This window comes from Benincasa hispida, chromosome 6 (assembly GCF_027475165.1).
Source record: "Benincasa hispida cultivar pf3 chromosome 6, pf3_genome.v1.1, whole genome shotgun sequence".
Taxonomy (NCBI): domain Eukaryota; kingdom Viridiplantae; phylum Streptophyta; class Magnoliopsida; order Cucurbitales; family Cucurbitaceae; genus Benincasa; species Benincasa hispida.
In genome coordinates this window covers 1,340,143-1,356,106 of record NC_143483.1, presented here as the reverse complement: position 1 = coordinate 1,356,106, position 15,964 = coordinate 1,340,143, and the positions used below count along the sequence as shown (strand labels likewise).

At 37.4% G+C, this 15,964-nt stretch overlaps 2 protein-coding genes across 2 annotated transcripts; one reads left to right on the top strand and one right to left on the bottom strand.

The window, feature by feature from the left end:
• Positions 1–71: 71 nt before the first annotated feature.
• On the bottom strand, positions 72–3,568 carry LOC120079656 (GroES-like zinc-binding alcohol dehydrogenase family protein). Its single transcript, XM_039033929.2, has 6 exons — positions 3,222–3,568; positions 2,999–3,107; positions 1,884–1,975; positions 1,151–1,409; positions 911–1,054; positions 72–458 (listed from the first exon to the last, which is right to left on the bottom strand). The coding sequence occupies exons 1-6, from the start codon at positions 3,566–3,568 to the stop codon at positions 366–368; spliced, it is 1,044 nt and encodes a 347-aa protein (XP_038889857.1). The 3' UTR covers positions 72–365.
• Positions 3,569–3,739: 171 nt separating this feature from the next.
• On the top strand, positions 3,740–15,709 carry LOC120079655 (alpha/beta-Hydrolases superfamily protein). Its single transcript, XM_039033928.2, has 6 exons — positions 3,740–3,956; positions 4,298–4,817; positions 5,347–5,668; positions 5,772–5,870; positions 6,160–6,271; positions 15,182–15,709. The coding sequence occupies exons 1-6, from the start codon at positions 3,740–3,742 to the stop codon at positions 15,376–15,378; spliced, it is 1,467 nt and encodes a 488-aa protein (XP_038889856.1). The 3' UTR covers positions 15,379–15,709.
• The last annotated feature ends 255 nt before the right edge of the window (positions 15,710–15,964 follow it).

The following is a 15,964-nucleotide window of genomic DNA, read 5'->3' as shown; positions in this document are numbered from 1 at the left end:
TTTTAAAGGTTAATGATTTAATTATCACATTTGTAATTATTGAACTAAAAAAATAGATACGATGATGAATATATTGCACGACCAAACGACCAAATTTATTATAGCCATAGTATCATTATCAATATATCTTAGTAATTTTTCTTTCACAAGATACAAAACCTGTCCAAGGCCATGGGAAGAGGAACTGCCAAAAGAGAACACATATATATCATAGAACATTATATCCAATTTGTGGTAATAGAATTATGAACATAACAAACCGGAAATTGACATTCATTTATTTCTTCAAAATAAAAAATTCAAATCTTGGTACTCCTGTATAGCTATTATTTCTTCACCACATCCATATCGAATCCCCGGCTAAGTTACAGCTTCGATTTCACAGTCTTGTCTTCAAAAACCAGCACCACTTTTCCAACAGCTTCTCTGTTCTTTATGGCGTAAAAGGCAAGGTTGGCCTGCGAAAAAAATCAGATGAATATTTCAATTCAAATGCCCTGCATTTTAGCTTGAAGATAATCCGACACCGAACACGAAAGGCAACACATTACACTCCAGTTAGTTACACTAATTCAATTTTCGAACGAGACGCATCTATTTATGTTGATATGCAACCAACTTGAGGACGCTGACAATCAGCATGACAAATTCTCTATTTTTGAGTTCAACAATGAGCGAGACCTAGAAGATTTCAACCATCAACCATGTATTAAGTCTATTGACTCAACTCGTGCTAGTGATAACACAGCAAATTTTATTCACTAGTAACTCATCAACAGGATAAAAGCTCACTTGATGATATTGATAAAAGCTCACTGATTAGTAAAAACCCCAATTCCACATGAATTTCTCAAGCTCTCAACTGTTTTTGAATCTTTCAGTAATTGTAGTAAGATCAAGGATTACTTACCTCTACTGGGCTATAAATGTGAGAAATATAAACACGGATCAACCCGGTTGATAACCAGGATAATAGCTGATTCATAGACTCTTCAAGAATTTGAGGTCTATGTATACTATAGCTGCCCCAATAAAGTCCATGAACTGTCCAGTTCTGTTCATATTAGGTAAAAAGATTGAACATGGTAAAGTAAATGGTAATAGAAGGAAAAACTAGTAATCGAAAAGCGTAATTACCAAAAGAGGTTACCTTAACAAGAGCAATATTCGTGGGAATAACAGGGATCTCCCCGCTGGCGAACCCGATCACAAGAATGTTTGCACTCCAATTTAGAAGTTTTATTGAATCTTTTGTCAACTTTCCTCCAACCGGATCATACAAAACATCAACCCCTTTAAGTTTTTTTTCCTTGAGGAAGGCCTTAACACTTTCAATGACATTTTGATGGTTCAAGTCTACTACATGGTCAACTCCCAAGGACTGGAGATACTCGACCTTTTTAGCTCCCCTGAAAGACAATGGAAGGGATATGCACTCAAAACTCAAGTGTAATAGACATTGACCTGTACCCCATCTTGTTTAAGTAGGAAAAATGGAGTAGGAGTGTTCACAGTTCGGTTTGGCTAATCAAGCAAATATTCAGTTTGGTTTGATTTGGTTTTTGGTTATATATATATATATAAACAGTTCAGTTCAATTTTTGGTTTTATGTAATATATATAATATAAATGGTTCGGTTCGGTTTTCGATCTTATATATAATATTATAAACAGTTTTGGGTTCAATTTTTAAATCTAAAATTAAACCGAACTAAGAATTTTGGTTTCCTTATAATTTTAAACCAAACCGTCGCTTCAGTAAAAACCAAAATTTCAGTTTTGTCGGTTTTGGTGTTCTCCCCTAAAATGGAGGACCAGGACATAATGGAAGAAAAGAAACTTTTGGCCAGAGTTGATGGTTGATTTATGAAATACTCGATTACCTAGCAACAGCAATAACAATTGCACCACAGATCTTCCCAATTTGAACAGCAGATAGCCCGACGCCTCCAGCTGCCCCAAGAATCAACAGTACCTAAAATTTCCTTGTTAAAATCATGAATTATTGTGTTACTGAAGTTTACAGATGATACACTATCCAAAAGTCCAGATATTTAAGAACACAACAATCTGAGAATGAAATGGTCAAGAGAAAGGAAGTAAATAGAATATAGAATAAAAGGCAGTAGGGGAGGGAACAATGCTGGCCTATGGCTATTGAACTTGAGCCAAAACAGCAAATTGTACCTCTAACGTGAAATACAACTAATAATGAGGTTTAATCACTTCTCTTTCAATCTTCTATGCTCATACTTATGGAGTTATGTCTGATATACTGAAGCTGGCGTTTTATTTTCCAAAAGAAAAACCATTATCATTCTATACTTTTGCACAGATATTCTTTCACTCTTCATCTTTTCAATCTATCAAAATACTCATCTTTGTCCATTATTATTTTGAGCAAACATGCAATAAAGAATTTGGAAGAGATTGCACACAAGATCACTTCTTGAGGATGTTTGGGGAGCTGAGTTGAGTTTTGAAATCTTCAGTTAATATGTTGGAGTTAGGATGTCTGTGTTCAGGGTGTAGAGTTGTCAGTTGTGAAGATGGAGTTTATCGAAAAATGTGCAAAAAAGAAAAAGAAGGAAAAATGAAGTTTCTTGACAAATGTGCAAACTTCAATGGTGAACACTATTTAACTTGGTGGAAGAACAATAATGAATCCAGCACGGTAAGAGACATATGTACACTTTGTGGTTCAATCTTAAAAAGATGTTCAGTATTACCTTAATCCTCAAAATGTTTGCTTTAGATGCAGAAAAATGGTGCAAAGAAAATTAGTTCACTACTAGGAATTTTCTCTTCCTACAAGAATTTGAGGACTCCATTACAAATAGATTGCTTTCTTCAATTTCATATTTGATTCTTTTGTTTTTGTTAAGATTGCTACGATCAATCTAATATGCAAATCCCAATTTAATTCTTTTGTTTTAGAGATGAATCCATGTAAGATGTCAACAAATTTACACATCTAACCAGAGAGAAGAAAACATACCTGCCCCGGAGCCAACTTGGCTCTATGTACAAGAGCAACATGCGAGGTCCCGAACGCAACCGGAAGTGCGCCGGCGGCCACCAGATCGCATCCATCAGGTACTCGAAATCTTCAGTTTGTTTGTGAAAATAGGTTAAACAGAGAAGAGAAATGCTTCAGCGCAAATTCATGGCTGTCGTAATAAACGAAAGAATAGAAGAACAGTGGCGAGAAAGAAACATACAGTCGCGACTCATCGGCAACGATGAATTGAGCAAAAGAACCGTCGCCAGCGAAGGAGCAAACGCGATCTCCGACTTTGAACTTGGAAACCTTGGAACCAACAGCAACGACGATTCCAGAGTAATCAGAACCAGGGATAAAAGGAAGAGGAAGTTTCTCTTGGTATTTTCCTAGAATCTGAAGGTAATTAGCGTAATTCAAACTTGTAGCTTTAATCTGAACTCTGACCGACGTCGGAGAATTCAACGGTGGAATCGGATGGTTTTTACTCAGTACTACTGGAGAATTCTCATCGCTGGGCGCCGATGTCGTTGGATCTCCGAGCTTCCTGCAAACCAGTGCTTCCATTTCGTTAGTTAGCTCAATTTCGTTCTGAAACCCTAATTAGGTTCGTACATGTGGAAGAAGAAGATTGCTTGTCTTTTTTCAGAGAGATAAAATGTGCCATTAGACGATAACGCTTTATACGGCACGTCTTTCAAGTATTTCGGCTGGATCGGGTCGAGTCATTTCCGCTGGATGTTTGGGCACGTGCTCTCTCCTTCCCTTTCACCTGCTCTGTTCTTCTTGCATTCAAGTGCAGGCATCAAGGGCGGTTCAAGGATTCAAAGTAACCATGGTTTTGCGCGACGTAGCTCCTCAATCACTCGCGTTCCTCTTTCTGTTTCCATTGCTGCTTCGTCGTCTTCTTCTTCTTCTTCCTCCTTCGTCGGTGGTTCCGGCGCTGAATACTCTGGTAATTTACTTGGCTTCTTCCTTTCTTCTTGCATTCGATATCTGTAAATATGCATTCTACAAGTACACTCGTTAAATCAGTTTTCTTACTCTCTGTGTGCTTTCTGCATTGCTGGTGCATCACCGTGTTTGCATAGTTCTGTAGAATTTCGAGGTTTACTACTGATGAAACCGAACTTTTACGATCTTTTTTGTATAATTCTGTAGGTTTTATATCTCTAAGGTCATCTGTCGAAAATCCCATGTTTCTTTTCTTTTATGGCTGGTAGATAGTGTAGGATTTTGGGCTTTGCTAATGATGCTCACACAGATGTTCTATGGGTGATTTCTTTGGATATACAGAGCCAGTGTATGATTCCAAAGCTAAACAGAGGAGGAAAATAGCCGGTATAGATCAAGAAGAATTGTTGGAGCCTATAAGTTTGGCTGATCCTGATAGCTGCTTCTGTAAGTTTAATGATTTGGAAGTACATTACAAGGTTTATGATCCGGAATTACAAGGGGACTCCTTATGTCAGACTCGAACTCCAACCCCGACCCCTGATCCACCAGCTCTGCCATTAACTTCAATTCCTCATCGAACTAACAAGATTGGTCTTCCTATGATTCTCTTGCATGGCTTTGGAGCTTCTGTTTTCTCATGGAATTGGGTGATGAAGCCTTTAGCTGATATCACTGGTTCCAAAGTCCTGGCATTTGATCGACCAGCCTTTGGATTGACGTCAAGGGTAGATTATTTGGGGAATTCTTCAGCTGGTACCAAGGATAAAAAACCTCTAAATCCATACAGCATGGCGTTTTCAGTCCTTGCTACTCTGTATTTCATCGGTTTCTTAGGAGCTGAAAAGGCAATATTAATTGGGTATGCATATATTTATCTTTACTTCTGTGGGTTGTCTCTGGTGGGAACCCATGAATTTCATCAATCTATCTCCAATACTCCATTTTGGCATAGTTCTAATAACACATAATGGATAGTGGATTCTATCATATACTTGATGCCTATCCATTTAAACTTTCATCTTTTTAAGATTTATGACTCTTAACCATAGGATCTTTAAGATGTGAGATGTTACTCATCTAAAAAGGAAAAATAGTGATGTGAGATCATGTCTCCAAACAAGTGTTTTCACCTTGGCTCATACTGTCATGAACATCATGTTTGAAATTGGCTTAAACTTCTAGTTTTCTTAAACTCAAGAGTCACTTGAAAAAAGAGCCAGAGCAACGGTGGGGAGCTAATATGAGTCCTTTTGATATCAGTTACAAAATTCTTAACGAAACCAAGCTGAAATGAGGTTTAGAAACATATTCATGAATCATGAAGTATGCCATATTTTTCTGAATGTTGAGATCTTTGTAACCAATAATGGAAACTGTTATCTTCCTAGGCATTCAGCAGGTTCGCTTGTGGCAGTAAATTCATATTTCCAAGATCCACAAAGTGTTGCTGCTTTAATTCTTGTTGCCCCATCAATTCTGGCTCCTTTAGGAGGAGGTAGATTGCCCCGGGACAACCCGGTCCAAGAGAACGTCTCTGATTCAAATGTTGTAGGGAATCCGATAATTCACCTGTTCAAGATTCTGTCAACGGTGGCCAAGTACATTGTGCAGTCGATAATGCAGATGATGAAAAGAATTCTCGGAATCGTCGACTTCTTCTACATAAAACTTCTGTCAGCTTTTCTTCGTTCAACCTTGATTCTAACGTTGGTAAATATTTCATTTTCTATTTGCTAAAGGTTCTTTATGTTCAATTCCTTTTCGTTATTAGCATCTGAATATATTAATTTTATGAACATTCTGGTGTGTCCAGGTACGGATAATTATAGATAAAGCTGGTATTGTCGCTATCAAGAATGCTTGGTACGATTCTGCTCGAGTAAATGAGCATGTTCTACATGGCTATACAAAGGCAAGTATTTTAGGCAAGATCTCTCTTCAGTCTCGTTTGATACTATTTGATTTTGAAAATTAAACTTAAAAACACTATTATCTACAAATTTCTTTGAAATATAAACCCAGCATTGGAAACTAAAAACATAGGTTCTGAAAACTTGTTTTTGTTTTTAAAATTTGGCTGTGAATTTCAATAATTTTTTAAGAAGGATGAAAACAAATCGTAAGAAAACCAGGTTAACTTTAAAAAATAAAAAACCAAACGGTTTTTAATTTGAGAAGGCTATCTTATGGTAAAATTGCAGCCATTGAGGACAAAAAACTGGGATAAGGCACTTGTGGAATTTGTTGCAGCAATGCTTACGGATAGAACTTCCCCGCCACTTTCAAAAAGACTTCATGAAATTTCCTGTCCTGGTAAGTTTAAATAATAGTATGAACTCTTTATTTTCCCGACAGTACGTTGCCTGAACTTGTTTTGCATCATAGAAATCTGTGATTCAAATTATTTTGCAAGGTTTCGATCTAAAACATGCTTCACATCATCTTTATATTCTCGTTTTCGCACTTATGCTACGTGGATGATAATGATATCGACGTAGGAATAGTACAGATCTTATTGTTTGTTGAACAAAGATATTAGAGTTGAATCCAAAAGGCGGAGAATAATTTTTAATTGATGATACAAAACTCCCATCAAAACACATGCTTATAGGAATGAAAGATCCATAATCTTAAAACTGAAGAACTATATATGCAATATTAATTGTAGATGATTAAAGTGGAGAGTTTAAAAATCTAGAAACATAAAAGAAAAATAACTGAAACTTGTTAACTGAACAAAGAATTCAAACCTGAACAAAATGAAACCTGAAGTTGTTTCACCCAACCCAAAGCTTTTAAAGCTGTTCTCCTGGAACATTTGGTTGAAAAAGGATAGCAGAAATTTCAAAGCATAAATGTAAGGACTACAGGAAGTTATGGGATAATTTTGTTTTGGGTGGATATGGTCGATTTCTTGTTGTATGTGCATGTTTGTGAGTGATTTTTAAATAGTTTCAAATCACTTTTGTCAAATTTAAAATTATTTTAAAATACGTCTTTACTCAATTCAAATTGGTTTAGTATTTCATTTTACACTTTCAAATGCAATTTTCATACAATCGAGATTGATTTTGAATTATAAAAATCATACTTAGGAGTAGAGATGTTCATGGGGCAGGGCGGGGCCGGGAATGCCATTCCCCATCCCCACTCCCTATTTCATTCCTCATCCCGTGAAATTCCCCACGAGGATCGAGGCGGGGATTCTCCACGGGGAATTCGCGGGATCGGGTTCCTCTCAGGGAATTTTTTCCTTTTACTTTTTTTTTTGTTAAAAACCAATTAACTTAAATCACTAATGTGAGCAAATTTTAATTAAATAATTAACTTTATCACTAAATTGTTTATTATGGTTAGTTTTACATAACAATTTGAATTTAAAAATAAATTACTCAAATTTTGACTTTAAAAAGTTAATTATTTTTTTTAGTAGAAAGCAATAAATATAAATCAAATTATTCACATATATAATCTAAATTTAAATATTCAATTTATACATATTTATTAGCTTTCCCAATAAATAATCAAATTTGAAATTTAAATATAATATTTATATAATAATAATAGCATAATCGGGACGGGGAACGAGGTGGGGGCAGGGACGGGGAATGCATTCCTCGTCCCTGTTTAACTCATTTGGGAATTTTTTCCCCACTCTTTCCCTCATTCTCCGCCTAATCAAAGAATCCCTGTTCCGTTCGGGGACGGGATCCCGGGAAATTGGACATCTCTACTTAGGAGTAATTTTGAATTTAAAAAAGTGATTTTAACATTTTCAAAATCACTCTGAAACATGCTAATAATTACTATTCTTTTGATTCCTTCAACCTGGAGTGTCTTTTTTAGCTCCTTCTAGAGAATAGAGTTTTACCATAAAGTATCTTTTTTCCCTCCTTTCCATTAAGATCGTACCAAAGAGGAAATGAAATAAGGAATTGCATGGATATCATATAATGTGTTAGGATGTATTTTGAAGAATTTAATGAGGTTTAATGGAAAAACTCTGATTAAATTTTATGTATTGTCGAAAAACAGCTTGTAACCCTAGGGGTATTTTAGTAATTGTATGTACCTTAGGGCTTCCCTCTCGTCTATTTATTTGGCCTATTCTCTTGTACTTTGTGTATCAAAATTAATAATAAAAAATAGTCTCTATCGTGGTTTTTTCTCCCTGTTTTAGGGTTTTCCACGTAAATCTTGTGTTCCTTTCTTCCTTTTTTTTTTAACATGGTATCAGAGCATGGCGACAAAACCTTAGCCATCATTGATGAAAATAGACCAGATTCTCCATCAGCAACCTCCATTGGAACTAGTCGAGAAGCCGATATCACCAAAGCCGTTCGGGATGCCGTAGAATAATACCTCTAAGCCGCGCTGCCAAAAATCATCTAATCCGTTTCAAACCCTAACCCTAATTGGCCCAATTCCAGCCGACCAGATCCCAGTCGCAATCGAACCGGAAATCATCCAACCGTGTGACCTGGCGTTTTCCAGTCGCTCGACCATTCCCAATCGCCGCGGATGTACCAGCCACGTGACCCCAATGTTTTCTAGCTACTCGACCACTCCCAACCGCCGCGATTCCAATCACACGGCTCCAGCTACACCTCATCGTTGATCAACCCAGCTGGTGCGACAAACCAGTCGGAGCAGATCCTGCCAGTTGCGACTTCACATCCTCTTCGAGCTGGCTGCTTTGGTCGAGCAGAATCAATAGCCGGTGCGACTTCTCATCAGCGGCCTGCTCCGATGGTTCTAGTAGTCGGATCTGCACATCAGCCTTGTTGGGGTCTATAAGTGATCTCCAACGGCATTTTGCCCATCTACAACAGCAACTTGCAGATTTCGTGACGATTCTTGGGACTAACTCTCAACCAGATATCTTAGCCAACATACCAGTATACTCTGAAAACCCGGTAAATTCTTTCCCTATTTTACCCACTACAAATATCCTATCTGGATCCATGGGAAATTCTGCAGGGTTTATTATTGGAGAGAAATTGAATGGCCAGAACTACTTTTCCTGGTCTCAATCCATCAGAATGGTGTTGGAAGGACATCATAGGTTTGGATACTTGACTGGAGAGATACCTAAGCCCGTTCAAGGAGACCTTTAGGAGCGGATTTGGAAAGGAGAAGACTCGCTGTTGAGATCTGTTCTGATTAATAGTATGTAATCCCAGATTGGCAGACCGTTACTCTATGCTGCAACTGCCAAGGATATTTGGGATGTTGTTCAACAACTTTATTCACAGAGACAAAATGCATCCCAACTCTATACGTTACAGAAACAAACACATGAATGTAAGCAAGGCACTATGGACGTAATGTCCTATTTTAATAAAATCACTCTTTTGTGGCAGGAGATGGATCTTTGTAGGGAGACAATCTGGAAATGTACTCATGACGGAGCACAATATGCAAAAATTGAAGAAGCAAATTGTGTCTATGACTTCCTGGCCGGTCTAAATTCAAAGTTTGATGTCGTTCAGAGTCGGATTCTGAGGCAACGCCCTACTCCCTCTCTCATGGAAGTATGCTCAGAAATACGTCTAGAGGAAGATAGATCAACTGCAATGAATAACCTTATCATTACCTCTATTGATGCTGCGACTTTTGCCACTAAGTCCTCAATTATTGAGGGCGATAAAAGGCCCACTCCTATCTATGAGCATTGTAAAAAGTCGTGGCATACAAAGGACCGGTGTTGGAAGCTACATGGACGACCCCCAAACAGTAAACGTCGCCAATCACATGACAAATCAACATCTGGACGTGCCCTTGTGAGTGACTTGGTAAATGAGAATCCTCAGCAACCTTCAGCAGATAGTTTGACCAGCCTGAGTACGATTGGAGTCAGTGCCATCGCCCAGTCAGGTAATATCCAGTCTTTTGGTCTTATTAGTATTAATGGGAAAAACCTTGGATTGTTGACTCAGGGGCGACAGATCATCTTGCTGGTACCTCTGATCAGTTCCTCTCATATTGTCCAAGTGCTGGTAACGAACGAATTAGGATTGCAGATGGGTCATTCGCACCTGTTGCTGGAAAAGGGCATTTATCTCTGTTTGAGGGTTTGGTTTTGCGAGATGTTTTGCATGTTCTTAAAATTTCATATAATTTGTTATCCATCATTAAGATTACAAGAGATCTGAAGTGTCAGGCAGTTTTTTCACCCGACTCTATTTTATTTCAGGATCTGAGCTCGGGGACGATGATTGGCACTGTCCGGCACGATAGGGGGCTCTACTTCCTAACGGATGATACTTCCTCTAGGAATGATTATAGGACTAGCCTTGTCTCTTTAAATTTTTCTAATTCTGAGAATGTTTTTTTGTTATGGCATTACCGCTTAGGACATCCAAACTTTCAATACATGAAATTCTTATTTCCGCATTTATTTTGCAATATTAATGTCTTCTTTAAATTGTGATGTGTGTATTCGTGTCAAACAAAGTTGTGTCTCCTTCCATTCCCAACCCTATAAACTATCCAAACCCTTCACCTTAGTCCACAGTGATGTTTGGGGTCCCTCACCAACTATTACCTCCGCAGGGAAACGTTGGTTTATCACCTTTATAGATGACCACACTCGGCTTACTTGGGTATTTCTTCTAACTGATAAGTCCGAAGTGTTATCTGTATTCCATCAATTCTATGCCACTGTGGAAACCCAGTTTAGTGCCAGGATTGGTATTTTGAGAAGTGACAATGGGCGGGAATTCTTTAACACTTCCTTCCAAGAGTTCCTTGCATCCAAAGGGATTGTCCACCAAAGTTCGTGTGCCTACACTCCCCAGCAAAACGGGGTAGCCGAAAGAAAAAATCGTCATTTAGTGGAAATTGCCAGGTTCTTAATGCTATCCACATCACTCCCGTCTTACTTATGGGGTGATGCCATCCTTACTGCTGCTCACTTAATCAACCGAATGCCTTATCGAGTCCTCAACTTTCAAAATCCATTAGACTGTTTGAAAGAGTCCTACCCCACTACTCGTTTAGTCTCTGATGTACCACTTCGGGTTTTTGGCCGTATTGCTTTTGTTCACTCCCATGGTCCAAACCGCACGAAATTCACCCTCCCGTGCTAAAAAATGCATCTTTGTTGGGTATCCACTTTATCAGCATGGGTATAAATGTTACCACTCATCATCTCGCAAATATTTTGTTTCCATGGATATCACCTTCCTTCAGGATCAACACTTCTTCCCTGTTAGCCATCTTTAGGGGGAGACATCTAGTGAAGAGACTAACTGGTCCACTTATACAGTTCCTTTAGAGTCATTTCCCATTCCCGAACATGTCGGTCCTATCCTCCCTACCAATCAAGTCCCATGGATAACATACTATAGGAAGAATCTCAGAAAGGAAGCAGCGTCACCTGTTGCATCTCCGGCTCCAGTCCATGAGTCAAACCCAACATCAGGTATGTGTATTCCTGAAATTAATGAGATTGATACTTGTACTGAGACTAACAAATGCAGAGAGGAAAAATGGGGAAAAGGTGCGAACAGCACCACTATAGCAGATGGGAAGACTATGAAAAATAATAATTCGGACACAGCTTTAGAAAATGTGAGTGATACTAGAGATAATGGTGAAAAGGTGATGTCTGAAGATGAAACCCAGGCAGGGGAGACTAGGGATCACAGTGGAAATTCTGACAGACTGAAGGAGCATGATGCTTCTCTTGATCTTCCAATAGCCCTGAGGAAAGGTATTCGGTCATGTATGAGGTACCATATGCATAGTTACATGACCTACAGTAACCTGTCATCTGAATTTAGGGCGTTTACCACCAGTTTAGATACAGGGGTGATACCGAGTAACATACAGGAAGCAATGGGAACTGAAGTTTGGAAGGCTGCTGTTATGGAGGAGATGAGGGCTCTTGAGAAAAATGGAACATGGGACCAGGTGATCCTACCCAAAGGGCACAAGCCAATTGGATACAAATGGGTTTTCACTATAAAATACAGGTCGGACGGGACTATTGATCGGTACAAGGCCAGGCTAGTTGCCAAAGAGTTTACCCAAACCTTTGGGGTAGATTACTCTGAGGCATTCTCTCCCGTGGCTAAACTCAATACTATTTGAGTTTTGCTATCAGTTGCAGTTAACAGAGATTGACCTCTGTATCAACTGGATGTAAAGAATGCCTTTCTCAATGGAGAACTTGAGGAGGAAGTCTACATGAATCCTCTCCCGGATTTGAAGATCAGTTCAAACAGCGAGTCTACCGGCTGAGAAAGTCGCTATATGGGTTGAAACAGTCTCCGAGAGCCTGATTTGACAGATTTGCCACCTTTGTCAAAGGACAAGGGTATACTCAAGGGCATTCAGATCACACACTATTTACAAAGAAGTCAACTGGAAGGTTGCCGTTCTCATTGTGTATGTTGACGATATTGTGCTCTCCGATGATGACGATGATGAAATTGTGAAACTCAAAGCAAAAATGGCCAAAGAGTTTGAAATTAAAGACCTTGGGAAGTTAAGAGACTTTCTCGGAATGGAAGTAGCCTGGTCAAGGGATAAAATCTCAGTTCCCAACAGAAATACACGATTGATCTTCTAACGGAAACATGAATGACTGGGTGCAAACTTGCTGGCACCCCAGTTGAATATAATTCAAAGCTCAGCAATACCAGTAACAGTGTCCTGGTCAATAAAGAAAGATATCAGCGGTTAGTTGGGAAATTGATATACTTATCTCATACGAGATCTGATATTTCATATGTAATGAGTGTTGTTAGTCAGTTTATGCAGGCTCTTTATGAGGAACACATGACAGCAGTTGAAGCATCCTACGGTATCTGAAAGGTACACTAGGTAAGGGGTTATTGTTCAAGAAATCTGATAAACACTGTATTGAAGCCTACACTGATTCTGATTGGGCAGGGTCTGTTGTTGATAGTAAATTAACATCAGGGTATTGCACATTTGTTTGGGTAATCTAGTGACCTGGAGGAGCAAGAAAGAGGGAGTTGTGACCAGAAGTAGTGTAGAAGTTGAGTATTGGGCCATGAGTTTAGGGATATGTGAAGAAATCTGATTGATGAAAGTATTGTCAGATCTTCATCAAGACAATAAGCTCCCAATGAAACTGTTTTGTGACAATAAGGCAGCAATAAGTATTGCAAATAATCATGTTCAGCATGAAAGAACAAAACACGTTGAGATTGACTGACACTTCATCAAGGAAAGACTTGACAGCGGAAGTATATACATTCCTTATGTTCCCTCAAATCAGCAAATTGCAGATGTGCTCACAAAAGGGTTACTGAGACTAAACTTTGATTACTGTGTTAGCAAGTTAGGCCTTATTGATATTTACTCCCCAAATTGAGGGGGAGTGTCGAAAACAGCTTGTAACCCTAGAGGTATTTTAGTAATTGTATGTACCCTAGGACTTCCCACTAGTCTATTTATTTGGCCTATTCTCTTGTACTTTGTGTATCAGAATTAATAATAAAAAACAGTCTCTATCGTAGTTTTTTCTCCCTGTTTTAAGGTTTTCCACTTAAATCTTGTGTTCCTTTCTTCCTCTTTTTTCAACATGTATATATTTAATTATAACAGTGGTGTCTAGATGACGTGTCTCATTTAATCTAACAATACAATTCCTTGGTCTATTAGCAATCTATTAATATCTGGTATTGAAGACTTTCAAGATGCTTAACATCCTAGCTAGTGGCTATAAACTTATTGAGAAAGTGAGAAATTTATGTTTAATTGCACATTTTCAATGACTAATGAATGAAAGATGCCTACACATCTCCAACAAATCCTTAAGCGACGAGCCTTGGGGACATATTGAAAAGATCTGTTTGGTAAATAATCTGAAAATAGAAATTTGAAATAAGGGATTCAATAAAAATAGAGTTGTATTTCATGTTTTTAGATGTGTTTGGTAGCAGATTCAGAAATTGGAACCTAATTTAAATAATTGTTTTAAATGTATTTGACACCCAAATGTTGTAGGGTCAAACGGGTTGTCTGTGAGATTAGTCGAGATGCAAGTAAGTTGGCGTGGACACTCATGGATAGCAAAAAGAAAATATATATATATATAAAATTGGTTGCAATCGTGCACTGAAGATTAGGTTGATTATAAGTTGTTATTAATTAATTTATAAACATGTTTTTTGTTAAAAAAATTGTGCAATTATTATTTTGTAATATTATATAATTTTTGGGGTTGTTTTCATATATAGCAAAATGGCCAATTTATTTACAAATGTAGCAAACTGACAAAATGTTTTCTTAACCCATTGAAAAAGCTTTATGTTTTTTTTTGTTATATTTGAAAATATTTCCAACGGTTTTGCCATTTAAAATAAATTCTCTAATTTTTAATACATTACATGCTACATATTTTAATTAAAAAAAAGAATTGAGCTTATATACATGCAATATTTTAAAACATTTTTATCTTTATTTAATATAATTTTGTATTTTAGGTTTTAAAATTTAAAGTTTAAATACATTGAAAACGTAAAAATGTTGTTTTCAAAATATGTTTATAGAATCTGAAAACAATTTTCAGAAACAGAATTCAAATTGTTTTCGAAACACATTTATTAAACTAAATGAATATGAAAAACATCAAACAAAATCCGGCTTGTTGAAATATTTGAGCTACCTCATACCTACTAGGATATATAAAATCCCATTGAAGATATATGAAATTATTGAGAAGTATGTACTCAGATGAAAATTAGTCATAAGTTGTTAGAAGATTTTTCCTCTTCCTTTTCCTCATCAGTTCAACGGTTGAAAGTGAAACTTGAAATTCACGAGCTTAACCTGTACTGGTCTATACATTTCTAACTATAAACTCTTCTTTAACTAAGAAGGCATCTCATACTAATGAAGCTGCTGTGGGATTTTTTATACTTAACCAATTTGTATGCTTAGTTGGGATGTGTGCTATTTTGTGGGATATTTGAGGAGGGGGGGAACAGAGTGTTTAAGGGTGTGGAGAGAGACCATGGTGATGTTTGATCGGTGGTGAGGTTTCATGTTTCTCTTTGGACTTCAGTTTCGCTTTTTGTAATTATCCTCTAGGTAGCATCTTACTTAGTTGGAAGCCAGTTCTTTAGACGAATTTTGTGGGCTTGTTTTTTTGTTGCTCTAATATTCTTTCATTTTTTTTCAATGATAGTAGTTGTTTCTAAAAAAATAAAAAACTAATGAAGTTGTTTTGGTAACCGGTTTCAGTTCTTATTATAACCGGTGATAGTGACAGACTCGTGCCATCTTGGAATGCTGTGAAACTTTCTCAAGCCATACCAGGATCTCACTTGGAGGTGATCAAGCAATGTGGTCACCTACCTCATGAAGAAAAGGTAGATGAGTTTGTATCAATTGTTCAGAAGTTCTTGTACAGAGCTTTCGTCGATTCGCAGGAACAGTGATTTAAACCGTTTCCAAGGCCTCCATGTTGTTAGATTTGCTTAAAACTTGGGAGTTTTGAGCATTTAATTTGTCAGAATTTGCTTCTTGATTTGGATGATGGTCCTATTCTTACTATTGTGGTGAAATGGTTGAACCATTTTGTTGAGAAAGTTTAACTCAGTTTATTACCTATCCTATGTATTTCGAAGGTCCTATGAAAAGGGTTTGTGTGAGAGAACAGATAGCCAGAAAGAAAAGAGAGACTTTCTAAGAGTGTTTGCTTATATTCTTTTATAAATACTTGAATAAAAGTTGTTCCTTTTGGCCGAGGTAGGCGGTAGTGTTGAACCACTATAATCTTTCCAGCTATTGTTGGTTGTTTGCTCAATTATGTGTGATTCATTTACTGGATAGATTTTAGAATATTTCAAAACATCCGATTATACTTGCTTATGTTGTAATGTGGATTGCCTTCACATCTTTTGTTAGAATGCCTTGAATCTGATATCTGAAGCTTCGAATGATGAAGTATGGGGTCATATTTATATTATTTATGGTTTTAACCTTAAAGTTTAGAGATTTATGCTATATAAACTCTCTAACCCT

Excerpts from the sequence above, each read along its gene's own strand:
- LOC120079656 (XM_039033929.2), bottom strand. The coding sequence starts at position 3,568 with ATGGAAGCACTGGTTTGCAGGAAGCTCGGAGATCCAACGACATCGGCG. Across the intron at positions 3,108-3,221 it reads GTTGCCGATGAGTCGCGACT|ATTTCGAGTACCTGATGGAT; the intron begins GTATGTTTCTTT and ends AACAAACTGAAG. Across the intron at positions 1,410-1,883 it reads ATTGTTATTGCTGTTGCTAG|GGGAGCTAAAAAGGTCGAGT; the intron begins GTAATCGAGTAT and ends ATTGTCTTTCAG.
- LOC120079655 (XM_039033928.2), top strand. The coding sequence starts at position 3,740 with ATGTTTGGGCACGTGCTCTCTCCTTCCCTTTCACCTGCTCTGTTCTTC. Across the intron at positions 5,871-6,159 it reads TTCTACATGGCTATACAAAG|CCATTGAGGACAAAAAACTG; the intron begins GCAAGTATTTTA and ends GTAAAATTGCAG. Across the intron at positions 6,272-15,181 it reads TCATGAAATTTCCTGTCCTG|TTCTTATTATAACCGGTGAT; the intron begins GTAAGTTTAAAT and ends AACCGGTTTCAG.